General features: G+C 39.0%; 1 protein-coding gene across 3 annotated transcripts in view; it reads right to left on the reverse strand.

Moving 5' to 3' along the window:
• YLPM1 (YLP motif containing 1) overlaps nt 1-14,114 on the reverse strand; it is a 73,938-nt gene that overhangs the window by 37,058 nt on the left and 22,766 nt on the right. For all 3 annotated transcript variants that reach the window (XR_003515687.1, XM_027570099.1, XM_027570097.1), the window contains exons 5-6: nt 6,118-8,238; nt 3,409-3,529 (exon numbers count right to left, since the gene is read on the reverse strand). Coding sequence is in view for 2 of the 3 variants with exons in the window: in XM_027570099.1 (XP_027425900.1) it covers nt 3,409-3,529; nt 6,118-8,238 (2,242 nt within the window). In the remaining variant the exon portion in view is untranslated. The remainder of the gene's footprint in view (nt 1-3,408; nt 3,530-6,117; nt 8,239-14,114) is intronic.

The raw sequence follows: 14,114 nt of genomic DNA on the forward strand, positions 1-14,114 counted from the left end.
AACAAAACCTCCATGAATAATTCTGATGTTGACCACTTGGTTAAGAACCTCTGCTATAAACTATCTTTCTCACTCTGGTGACCTATCTCCACAAAAAGAGTGAATTTCCAGTGAGAGAAATAAACTCTAGCTAGCCTCCTCATTTCTATTCAGTTGTCTGGTTGACAAGAGTAGTTTGTGGCAAGATTGGTACCAACAAACAACATCAACACCAGGAAACAACAAAACAAAGAAACTGAATGGGACATTTAATAACCTCTCCAAGAGGGAGTGCCACTGTAGCGTGCACTGTTTACATTTGTTTTCCCAAAGCAATCACCAAATGTCAACAGAAATGTGTATTAAAGAGATAGTAGAACCTCTTGACAGATAGGTCCTATCTACTCAATAGTGAAACCCAATTGTCAAATTTTATTTTAATCTTTGCAAGCTTGATTCAAATGGTCACTATTCTTTGCTCTTAGGTTCATTGTTTCTGGTTTGTTTGTTCTTTACTGACAGCTATTTTGACCTTATATAGACCAGCCAACAATATATATTACTTACATATTTACTCATGTATGGGCTGTACTTTAAAAACAAACTTTTTGAGTAACAAAATGGATTTGGCCAATACATAAGAAATGTTGTTTAACTAGAGATAGCTGCAGGCTATGGTTAAAGACAAAGGGTTACCACCTAAGAGTAAACATTCGATTATGCCATTTTAAACTCCAAGGAAATGCCAATATAAGACAAAAACTATTGTTGTCTGGAGCTATCCAGGCCTGTTTCAAATATCTGAAGAACTCTTGGGACTATGTCTATAAATAAAATAGAAAGTGTTTTCTTCACACTGCACAGTGAAAGCAATAGATACATTTTTTAAAAAACAAAACATCCCTACAGTATTTATATGAGAAGATTAACATCTACATTAATAATAATATAAATTGGTAAGAAAAACCTCAAGAGTCAAAGAGTAAATGGGTAAAGAACAAAATAGAATTTTTACAAGAATATAATTAATATGTAAAAAAAAACCTCATGTTCACTAATTATCAAAAATGCATATTAAAACATTTTATTAAAATTATTAAATCTACCAAAAATACTAAGTAGCTGATACTTGCAAGGCTCTAGTATACATCTTATACAACTATTTTCAAGAGCCACTGGCTGTATTCCAGGAATCATTAAAAATGTCCTTATTCTGTAACTGAAGTATCCCACTTTGGGAATTTAAGATTATTATTATTTTTAAAGATTTTATTCATTTATCTGAGAGACAGAGAGTGCACGCACAAGCAGGGGGAGGGGCAGAGGGAGAAGCAGACTCCCCGCTGAGCAGGGAGCCCAACATGGGGCTCAATCCCAGGACCCTGAGATCATGACCTGAGCCCAAACAGAGGCTTAACTGACTGAGCCACCCTGGCGCCCCATGAGCTCTGTTTAGAAGGAAAGACAGACAAGGTGACAGACAAAATACAACAGGATAATGGCTATGACAGAGGCTTGTACAAGATGTTAGAGGGGTACATGTGAAGACAACCATCTTATACAAGCGGAAGGGAAGATACAGAGCTGAGTTCTAAAAATGAACAAGAATGAACTAGGTGGAGAAGGGGATAAGAAGAGAAAGAAAAGAAACTCTCGCTTTAGAGAACAACATGCATGTGGCAAACGGATGTAGAGGTAAGAGCCTGGCACACTTGCAGAGTTGTAAGAAGCTCCATGTGGAAGGAAAAGAGAGTGTAGGAGAGTGATGGTAATGGTTAAGTAATGGTAAGTAGAGGTCAGGCCAGTTCAGGAAGAACATAAAAGGTCATGCAAAGGACTCTAGATTTTATCCTGAAAGCCATGAGGAAATAGGGAAGCATTCTAAAGCCAGGGTGCACAACAGAGTGAGATTTATGTTTTTGCATGTCCAGTTGGCCAGAAGTCCCATCAGTGCTGTCTAAAGTGAAGTACAGGGGTAGAGAATGGCACTAGAGAACTTTATGGGGTGATGGAAATTTTGTTCTTCTTTATATTTGTCAAAACTCAAGCCTATGTAGGCTTAAAATGAGTTATGACATGTAAACTATACCTCAATCTTTGATTCAAAAATACAGTAAAATAATCACTCTAGTAGCAGAATGGAGAATGGATCAGAGGGGAATGAGATGGGGAGATGAACGAGGATGTTTCTTAAATAATCTAGGCAAGAGCTGATGAAGACTAGAACTGAGGTTGTGGGGAAGTACAGGACAGTATATTTGAACAATATTAAAAAGGTAGTAAAATCAGTCAACAGAATGACTGGCTATGGAAGGACAGGACAAAGGAAAGAGTTAAGGCTGACTTTCAGGTTTCCAGGTTGGGTGACTAGGTAATGGTGAGAAGAAATAACAAATTTAATGGAGAATGATAATGAACTCCACTTTGAATATGCTGAGTGACAGGAGACACATCCGGATGCTGATGGATGCACACACAGGTCGGGACATGGGACATGAAGAGGTGACATCATGGTGGCCGCTGGTGTTAACAACTATGTATGAGTATTATGTGTTAGATTGGGATGAAAGGGAACACTGAAAAATGAAGAGTTAATTTCAGGAAGTGGTTTGAGTTTTTTTTCTCTCGTGTTGTTATAAAGTTATTTGCATGAAAACATTTTTTAAAGCCCACCACTGGCATAAAGGTAAAAACAACAAACAACAACAAAAATGAATGCAAAACAAAGGGAGAACTTGATCAAACAAGTCTTTAACAGAACTTTACTGCCTGAACTGGGGCATAATGTTTGATCCCTTCTGTAGCTGAGGAACCAGTAGCCCGAGGAGGTGGGGAGACTCGGAGGCTCACAGGAACAAGGTTCATGGGGAGTCCCTGCACTGCCCAGATGAAAAAACAGAACTATTTGAACAAAAGAGATTATTAGGAAAATTCTACAGTTTTGTGAACATGAAGCCATGTAGCTCAGGTGTGCTTGGTGTACTTATCAAAACCTAGGGGAAAAATGCATCTGTCACACTTCTGACCACATTTAAAAGATTTTCAAAGGTCAATTACCATTAGCTTTTTACTTTCCCCAAATTTACATTTTTTTTTTTTTTTTTAAAGATTCTCTGAATAGAGTTTATTTTTTTTTAAAGATCTTACTTATTTATTTATTTGAGAGAGAGAGAGCATGAGAGGGGGGAGGGTCAGAGGGAGAAGCAGACTCCCTGCTCAGCAGGGAGCCCGATGTGGGACTCGATCCCGAGACTCCAGGATCATGACCTGAGCCGAAGGCAGTCGCTTAGCCAACTGAGCCACCCAGGCGCCCAATTTACATTTTTTATAGAGGAAATTTTATACTTACTACAATAGAAAAAAATCAAACAACACACAAACATACAAGGTAGGAATCATTTCATTCCCTGAACACACATTTTCCCATACCGGGTACATTCCAGGCCTTGAAGATGCATTCTGCAACCTCGCATCCTGGGGCGGCAGATGGTCAGGCATCTGTGGCTCCGACCCAAAGTCTTTCATCTTCTGAAGCTGTTCTTTCTGTTCCCTGTGAACAAATAAAATTGCCATGGTACATTAAGGCATGTTTACTCCATTCCTAAGTGACTACAATTAATATCAAAGAACAAAAAAGAGACCTAAACACCTTGTTCTAAAACCCTCTACAGTGCCCACAGAGCACCTACAGGGTAACACTCTTCTTGCCTTTATATAGCTAACTGACCAGTCATCTACAACCTATAAATGACTACAAATTATTAAGGATCTTCAAGGGCAGAATCTACAATCTGCCTCATTAGTCTATTCTAAAATATCATCTACTTGTCGTATTTTTCTTTCACTGAACAAAAAGTTCTCTCACTATGTTTTTTGTTGAAGACTCTAGACCAGTGGTTGCAAAATGGTGGCCAAATATGGCCTAGAAAGTTTTGTTAAGTTTGGCTTTCACATCAGTTTTTAAAATCTGAATTAGCTGCCATTATTTACAAAGCAAAATATTTCACATATAAATTCAAATTTTAAAGGGATTTGGTAATAATGAATGGGCCTACGTTCCCACATGTCAACAATGAAATGACTGGAGTAGTGGCTGTCCACTTTAGATGAAGCAGTTTGCCACAATCCTCATCACACTCAGTAAGTAGAGTTGTACTGGCCCACTTTCACTCATTTTAGTTACCTGTCTGGTTCTTGTGGGTATCTTAGTTTATGGTCCTACTGTATACAGTGAGAACAAATGTCAGTCCATACCCTTAAAAACAACACTTCATATTCCTAAAGAGTAATTCTATAACTCTTCATGCTTTTCTTCAAATCTCTGCTCAAATTTTTTTTTTTTTTTTTTTTTTACTTTTCCTTACAATGCCCACCTTAAGCAGGTGTAACATCTATAACCCCTTCAGACCTTTTAAAAATTTTTCCTTACATTGGGTGTAGTGACTCAAATAGACACAAAATAAGGGTCAAATATAAAGTTTATTTTCTGCTTCATATAAATTATATTATGACTTTATACCAAACACAACATAGCTTACTTGTATTCAACTATGATAATTCTTACCCATCACTTCATATATTTTAATTATGTTTATGTTGTCTTGAAAGAGCTTTATAAAAAAAGATAGTGAAGAAGAAGCACCTTTTATCCAGCATTTCCATATAAAGCAATAATGGATGAAAAGGAAATTTTAAAAAAGAAAAGGAAAGAAACCTTGGCAGCTTGGTAACACCAATCAGCTTGGTGTTCTCCGTAAACAAAACAGATTTTAGAGCTGGACAGACTGCATTCAAATTCTGGGTTTGCCACTGATTAGCCAAGTGGACTTAACCTCTCTGAGCTTTAGTGTCTGTGAAGCGAGGATCTTTGCAGGTCTTTGAGATAAAAGGATTCGAGACGGGAGGACTGAGATAATATACACTAAACTATTAGCACAGTGCCCCACACACAGTGGGGATTAAATTAAAGGTGTCTATAACTTAAAAGTGAACAGTGTAGTAACTAATGTTCTCTAGTATGCTTTCACATCTTCTTCATGAGTCATCTGGAAGAGTCCAATCTCAGAGCATATCTTCTATAGACAGAAATCTGCTGTGCTGCCTGAGGTATCAGATCTCTCATCTTGACCTACAGGTATTTTTCCTCATTATACTTTTCTAGTCATAGAGCTTCAGTTATAATTTCAATTGATATAATCCACAAATGTAGACCAGAATTGAAAAATGAAGGAAACATCATACACTGGAATATATCAAAAGCTAACCATTAATTTATTTTCTCAAAACACTGTTAATTCCTAAGAAATTACTCAAAAAGCACACAATCTATCAATGACTCCTAAATTCTTATCTCAGGATATAGGTGGTTTAAGGATTAAATGAATATATACAAAGTATTCAGTACAGTTCCTGGCACATAGTAAGCATGCAATGTTAGCTTTTTTTTTTTTATTGCTACTACTTGGGAAGCATTATGTAGATACCTATACATAGTTAGTGATTGCAAATCAAGAAATCCAAGATCTATTCTCCATTTCACAAAGAAAATATTTGATTATGCACAAACAAGTAACATCCTCAAGTAGAGATATCTGCTTCTAGTTTTAAGGAAAGATAAAACACCCCAGAAAGAAAGTATCAATGGTTAGACAAATCTGAGGACGCTTTCAGGTAAACCATTCTTAGCTTCAACAGAGAAAAACCTTACAGCACTTTCAAAGTTTTATCAAAGATTAGTGAATATGAAGTCTATCAGATCTAATACCAAAGAACAAAAATGCCTCCTGGGGAAAAAAAAAGATATGTTACATATGAGCTCTGTGAAGTCCAGAGCACTGGAGAGTTGAAGTTTGACACTTGAAACATGCACAAGTATATGGTATGTCAGCAACACATCTATAAAAGCCAAGAGTGGCTATCAAATTTTCAGATTTCAGGACATAAGCTTACAATTAACACAGTTCCTAAATACATATCCTAACCCTAAAACAGCACCGAATGGCCAGGTTACAAATTTAAAAAATTACAAGCTAGGAACTTGAAGCAAAATTATTCCATTCAAATATATCACATCACTTTAAAAGAGCAGTCTGCATGTGGTTTTGACTAAAAGAAATGATCTTAAGTAAGTGAACTTACCGAAGCATTTTCAGTTCTTGTGCAGCTTTCAAAATGATTTCGTGCTGCCTCTGACTGAGAACCATTACCCCTCCAAGGCCTTGGTCAGAGTCTAAGTTTGTATCCGACCCCATCATTTCAGAAGAATGATGTGAGGAGGGCATATGTTCCGCCATGGGGGAATGTCTATCCACATCAGATGGGTACCATCTGTCTGACAACCGTTCTCTTTCCCAGTCCATTCTGTCAGGGATATAATCTCGCTTTTCCCGCCATGTATCTCCTCTTTCTGGATACTCTCGGATCCTCAACTCACCCCTATCACGAAAATCTCGATCATACCCATGGTCTCGATTTCTTTCTTCTCTCCATCTATCATCCCGATATCTATCCAAAGGTGGAAGAGGTGGGAGGGGTGGTAAAGGTGGAAGAGATGGAATATCCCGTTCACGAAACTGTGATTCTTGTTCATCCAGTGGTCTCCCATAATCTCTGTCCCACTCATTATCCAAATTTCTATCATACATATCCATGGGTCTTCCAATCCGATCCACATCCCTGTCCAAGTCCCTGTCCATTTCCCTGTTGTAGTCCTCATCCATATCCTGATCTCTCTCCCAATCATCCCACCAAGGGCCTCGTCTATCTCCATCATGAGATCGAGATGGTGGTGCTGAGAACCTGTCCTCTCTGTTATATGGATCTAGTGTATCTTCTTGATAGTCACGTTCACATTCTCTCCAGTATCTTTCTCTATCCCAATCATCAAGTCTTTCTCGTTCCATTGGAGCATTTCTACCATCTAATGGGAACTCTTCATGCCCTCTCTCTTCTCCATGGTTCCATGGAGCCCTAGGAGGCTCATCTCGGTGATACGGATACATTTTTTCCCCACCATCGCCTGGTTCTGGTCTAAATGGACCTCTGTCACGACCAAAATCTGGTCTTCCCAGTCCCCTCTCCCTACTGCCAGGTCCTCGAGGTGGTCCCCTCTCCCTACTCCCAGCTCGTCGTGGTGGTACTCTCTCCCTACTCCCAGCCCTTCGAGGAGGTCCTCTCTCCTGACTGCCAGCCCTCCGAGGTAGTCCCCTTTCTCGGCTGCCAGCTCTACCCCTATCCTGGCTGCCTTGCAGACCACCCGGCACTTTCTCCCGACTGCCTCCTGGCCTCATCAACCCTCTGTCTCGACTGCCTTCTCCTCTATTCATCTTCTCTCGACTGTCTTCTCTTCTACCCATCATCTTATCACGAAAGTCTTCTTGCTTGACCAACCCTGGGCCACGGCTGAGTGCCTGGCCTCGACCTCTATTTACTAGTCCTTTATCCCGTGTGTCTTCCATTCTGCTTTGCCCAGGACCTCTGTAAGATGAGCTGCTGCCTCGATTGCCTTCTAACCTATTATCTCTGTTATCTGGCCGAGGCAGCCCTTTCTCTTGGCTGTTTTCTGAATGGGGCAGACCGATACCCAAAGGTTTAAAATCATTATCTGCAGTTAATGATGATGACGTTGTCACTGCTGCTCCTCCCTCCATCCCCCCTGGTTTTGAGGGAAAAGCAGATTGAGAAGGTAGAGGTTTATTTGCAAGGGATACAGGCTGAGTAACAGCTTGGGCTTTGTCCATTTGAGTCTCCATACTTTGAGAATTCTGGTCCCAATTAGAAGGCTCTATGGGCCCTTCCGAGACTTCGCTTTTAGGTGGCTCTTGTTGAGAGTCGCTTAGATTCTCATTTGACTGAGCCGCCTTGGCATCCTTTATATCTGCAGCAATGGAAAATGTAGCTGACTGCATTTTAAAATTCTTCTGCTGGTTACTATTGGTGTCTGCTAATTGTTCTTTGTTTCCTGAAAGAGGTTCTGCTTGTGATTTAGGTTGCTGCTGATGTTGCTGTCCAAAAGCTGGCTTGGGGCCTTTCCACTGTGGTCCACTCTGTCGAGGACTGAGGGATGTATTGGGGGTAATATAAAACTGAGATGCTGGCCCCCGGGGAATCATTCCCCATTTGCTTTTAGTGCCCTCTGTTGGGTGACCTTCATATCTGGGTCTTGGCCCATCGGGGCGATTTCCTTCAAAACGAGGCCCTTTGGGTCTCGGTCCTTCACACCTTGACCCTAAATCCTCAAATCTTCGAGGACCATCAAATCTACAAGTAAAACAAAAGATATTACTCAAGACAGTAAAGCAGAAAAAAAATATTCTCCATGTAAGAATATTTAAGGCAATCGTGCCTTAGAATCTGTTTACAAAAATGACTCTTTCAGTCATCATATAAATCCTGAGGCATCTATCTTAGAATCAGTACGCTAAAATGGCAGTGCTCAGAAGGTCTCAGGACAGTCTTTGGAAATCATGTGTTATTATATTCACTTCAAAACATCTCCTGCAGCAAGTCACTGATATACTAAATTGTTAAAAAGCAATTATAAACATTGTGACTTAGTAGACAGAAAAGTCCACTCATTTTTAATGGGGAAAAAATGCCACAGCTAATTCTGAGAGTACTTTCAGAATTAAAATATAACTAAAAACTAAATAGGAAACAATCAGTAAGATAATATAGGATGATTACAAATATTGTTGGAACTAACATTATCATCTGGACTAACTGACAAAAATTCAAAAAGACAGTAGCCAGCTGTATCTTAAGAGTTCACCCTGACATTTTAAAGTCTGGACAGTGCCCTGAAAATTTGCTATGGACGTACTTGCTCATTCTGTAAATTTTTAGTGCACATCCCCTGGCAAGCACTATGGTACATCCAAGGGATATACAAATAAAATGTCATCTGTTGCCCTCAAAGGGTTTACAATCGAAGAGAAAGAGAATGTAAGTGTAAATAAGGCACAATGACAGAAGTCTATCTGCAAATAACAAGGGCAACAGAGGAGGGGATGTTCAATTCTACCAGAGTAAGGGGGGGTTGCTGTCCAATAAAGGCTTTATACAATAGATGATGCTTACATTAAGTCTTGAAAGACAAATTCTCTGAGGCCAGGCTAAAAGAGCATATTGGAGATAAGGGAAATGGGTGGCAAGGAAGTGGTTAAGGAAGCACTGTGAGAAAAGGCAGAGAAACACACACCAGCGCGGCACGTCTGGAAGTGCAACAGTTCAGTATGGCTGTGGCAAAGAGCAGACAGAGTAAAGAGAGCCGGGAAAGGAGTGGAAAGGGAGGGAACTAAGAGACAAGGCAAAGAGCTGGCAAGAATCAATCTCCAGGAGACCTTGTATGCCTTGTGTAGCAGAGACTACTGGTGCCCCTACAATGGCCATTCTCCCTTTTCCTACCCTAACTGAGCCTCTTCATTTTTAGCTGGACACAGAACTAGCCAAACTCAAGACTGACTCTCTTTCCCAAATTCTCCTGCAGCTAGAACTTGTAGTCATGTTCTTGCCAATGGGCTGAGAGTGAAAATGACTGCCACATCCTTCTGGGTTATACCCTTAAAGGGAAGGGCACATCTTCCTCTTCACCATTTGCTTTTTCATGCTGGCTTGGACATGCTGGTGCAGCATCTTGGACCATGTAGATAAGAGCAATATACTAGGGGATGAAAAGTAGCAAATTAGGGGCTCCTGGGCGCCTCAGTCATTAGGTGTCTGCCTTCAGCTCAGGTCATGATCCTGGGGTCCTGGGATCGAGCCCCACATCGGGCTCTGTGTTCAGCGGGAAGCCTGCTTCTCCCTCTCCCACTCCCCCCTGCTTGTGTTCCCTCTCTTGCTGTATCTCCCTCTGTCAAATAAATAAAATCTTAAAAAAATAAATAAAGAAAAAAGAAAAAAAAGAAAAGTAGCAAATTAGAAGGAACCTGGTTTCTTGACATTACCATCATATAAGTGTGGAGAAAGAATAAACCTCTAGTTTATTAAGGCATGTGACTTTAGATTTGTTACCACAGATGCATTAATTCAGCTGGGTAAGAAGTTGGGAATTACTTAATGAGACTTAGAGCCACTACAGATGGTCTGATTTTTAAAAGATTGCTCTAGCAGAAAAGTAGCAGATGGATAGATGGGAAAAGTTTATTGTGGACTGTTTCCACAATTTGGGTAAATGAAAGTGAAGCCTGTTCTAAGGCAGTGACTGACATGAGGATGTAGAGGAGATAAAAGTGAGAGATGTGAAAGAAGGTAAAATGCATAGGACTTTCTAACAGTAAGATTAAAATGATAACAAAAGGGAAGAATTTAGGATGATTCCAAGGTTTCTGGCTTAGGCCTAAATGGATGGTGATACCTTTCATGCTTTTAATGAGAAAGAGGAGAGTTTTTCTCTTATTTGCTTGGGCAAATCAATTAAGAATAATAAATTCAATTTCAGATAAAACATTTATTTCCTATCCCTGTTGACATCAGGCTTTGCTGGTCTAGAAGTCTTTTAGTTTCAAAGGGAGGAATGCTCCCATCAGGGGACACAACAGTAACTCCATTAAACTCAAGTTGAGACTGTCACCTGGCTACTTTGGGTTCTGAATCAACAGGTGAAGAAGGGAGTTACTGTACCAGCTGGGGGTGAGTGGCCCTGAGCTGCAAGAGGAAACTGGGTTACTACCGCACAACGAGGGTAAGGAGGACTGTCTGGAATGGAGATCCTCTAGAACACCTCTCAGCACTTCCATGTCCTGTGATTAAAGTTAATAAAAAATTACAATAACTCAATTCAGACAGGACTGTCTATAGCCCAGACCCTTCAAGAGTGAAGGTTTGGGTCACTCCACCAGGCAAAAAATCAGGACCACCTGAGGTGCATGCTGAGAACAAAGGGACTACAAAATGGCTGGCGGAAGAAGGTAGTTAGTTATAAATACCAACTATGGTTACATGACCAGTTGCAGAAAGAAGGAGTGTAACAGCTATGAGTATTTCTTCCTTAATTTAATATGTTTAAATATATACATATGTATTAATCAAATATCTTTGGCTGATTTTTCTTCCTTACCATCTAACATAAGATGTATTAATAATAGTTAATTTTATATCTCAAAGTTTAAATTACAGAGTATCAAAGAGATGTGTGACCCAGCTAGAAGAATGAAGATTTCTCCAAAGACAAAAAAGGGACTTTATATCCTTTTCTGGGGAATAGGTAAGAATCTTTTTTCAGTTGTCCAGGGATAAATATTTCATGTCAGATGCAGAAATCTCCCTTGTGACCCATCCTAATCAGAAACATATAAGGGAACTCTGGGAAGGCACTACAGCCTAGCCAAATTGATGGAAAACAGAGTCATCACAAGGAATTTCAATATACATAAACCCATTATAAACAGAAAAGGGACGGCCAGCAGATGAGAATTTTGTTTTTAAATTCTGGAAGACAAAGAGCAAACATGAGTGGTAACATATGAAGCAAGAAGAAGCTTAGAAGTTTAGAATGCTGGTAGTGCAAGGGGATGCAATAAAAATGGGCTGGTTTGCTCACAGAACCTCAGAGAGTCAAAATTCTCAGATACCATGAAGGACAGGAATAAGACTTCAGGGCTAAAAATATGTAAATTAAAATCTATATTCACTGGGCGCCTGGGTGGCTCAGTTGTTAAGCGTCTGCCTTTGGCTCAGGTCATGATCCCAGGGTCCTGGGATTGAGCCCCACATCGGGCTCCCTGCTCTGCCGGAAGCCTGCTTCTCCCTCTCCCACTTCCCCTGCTTGTGTTCCCTCTCTCTCTGTCAAATAAATAAATTAAAAAATCTTAAAAAAAATACAATTCAAAATACTTAAAAATAAATAAATAAATAAAATCTATATTTAGAACCATCAACCAGACTTTCTTTAGCCTGAATGTCCCTAAATTCTTGAATCTGAGGGCCCTCTAACAGTAGCCGACAGTTCTTTGCCCTACCACCTAAACCAAAACCTGAAGTTACTGAGTGGGAACAATAGTTGATAAGCTCCCCACATACACACAGAGCTTCCAATTAGCTTGTCTGTGTCCCCCACTCTTATAAATATAAATGGATGTTTATTTTAATACCTAGATATTTGAGGAATGTCTCCAAAATAAAAGGAAGAGACCAAAGGTAAACAAGGTCATAAATCTGGAGAAAACAGAGATAATGCAAAAATCAGAAGACAACTTAAAAAAACAAAAACAATATCCTCAGATTCTTAAAGGTACTGTACCTATAAATCAATTTGCTATATATAAAAAAGGATCAGAATGAAAAGAACTACAGAAATTTTTTAAAATTCTCCAAATAAAATGCAATAAAAGGATTAGTAGTATCTCAGAAAGTACAACCAAATGAAAAAGAAACAAATATAATCAATCTAGCAGGTCCAAAAACCTACTAATGAGGGGTTCTAGAAAGAAAAAAAACAGAAAACAAGAAAAAAAATTAATGAAGAAATAGGATAAAGATTTAAGAGTTAAGAGATTCTCATGTCCAGACAGAAAGGGCCCAGCTCACTAACTAAGTACCCAGTATAATGAGTAAAACAAAACAAAACAAAACCGACTATGAACTTTTAGAATACCAGGGGGAAAAAAAGTTTCTGGCAATAGGGAGAAGTCAGTTAAAAAGGAAAAGAATCAGAACAGTACAGCACCTACACTAAGTGACAGAAGAAAATAGAATGATGACCCTAAAACCTTGAGGAATAATTATGTTCAACTTCAGTATGTAGTACGTAAATGGTGTTAAACAGTTTGGTACTGGCATAAAAACAGACATACAGACCAATGGAACAGAAGAGAGAGCCTCCCCCCCCAAACCTGCACACATATGGTCAATTACTTTATAACAAAGGAGCCAAGAATATACGATGGAGAAATGGAGAAAGGACAGTCTCTTCAATAAATGATCCTGGGAAAATCGAACAGCCACATACAGAAGAATGCAACTATAGTGCTATCTCACACTATACACAAAAACTAACTCAAAATGGATTAAAGACTTGAAAGTAAGACCCCAAACCATAAAACTCCTAGAAAAAAACGTAAGTGGTAAGCTCCTTGACACAGGTCTTGGCAATGATTTTGATAGCAAAAGCAAAAATAAACAAGTGGGACCACATTAAACTACCTAGCTTCTGTACAGCAAAGAAAACCATCAACAAAACAAAAAGGCGACCTACTGATTGGGAGAAAATACTTGCAAATACTGTATCTGATAAGGGGCTAACATCCAAAATAAAGAACTCATACAACTGTAGCAAAAATAGACAATCTGATTAAAAAATGGGCAAAAGATCTGCACTGGTATTTTTCCAAAGAAGACATACAGATGGCAGTAGGTACATGAAAAGATGCTCTACATCATTAATCATTAAGGAAATGCAAATCGAAACCACAATGAGATATTACCCCACACCTGTTAGAATGGCTATTTTCAAAAAGACTAAAAATAACAAGTGTTAGCAAGGATATGGAAAAAAGAGCTCTTGTACACGGTTGGTGGGAATGTAAATTGGTGCGGCCACATGGAAACCAGTATGAGGGTTCCTCAAAAAATTAACAGTAGAACTACCATATGACACATCAATTCCACTTCTGGGTATTTATACCTGAAGAAAACAAAAAAAACTAACTCGAAAAGATATATGCATCCCCATGTTCACTGCAGTATTCACAATAGCCAAAATATGGAAATAGCCTCAGTGTCCATCGATGGAGGAAGGAATAAAGAAATTGAATACTGCACTGAATATTATTCAGCCATGAAAAAGAATGAAATCTTGCCACTTTTGACAACATGGATAAACCTTGAGGGCATTATATTAAGTGAAATAAGTCAGACAAATACTGTATGATCTCTCTTATATGTGGACTATAAAAATAAATGAATAGAAAAAACCTCAAAGATAGCTCATATCTTCAGTGAACTAATAAAGGAGTTTAAGTCCCCACAAAGCAGACCAGATACAGAGAACATAGATACAGAGAACAGGCTGGTGGCTGCCAGAGACAAGGGTGCGGTATGGGAGAAATGGGTGAACTAATTTTGTTTTTAGTTTAAATAAATTAAAAAATTTTAAATGCTCAACTTCAAAATCTATATCCAAATTATTAATCAAGTGT

The sequence above is a fragment of the Zalophus californianus genome, chromosome 6, assembly GCF_009762305.2.
Source record: "Zalophus californianus isolate mZalCal1 chromosome 6, mZalCal1.pri.v2, whole genome shotgun sequence".
Lineage (NCBI taxonomy): Eukaryota > Metazoa > Chordata > Mammalia > Carnivora > Otariidae > Zalophus > Zalophus californianus.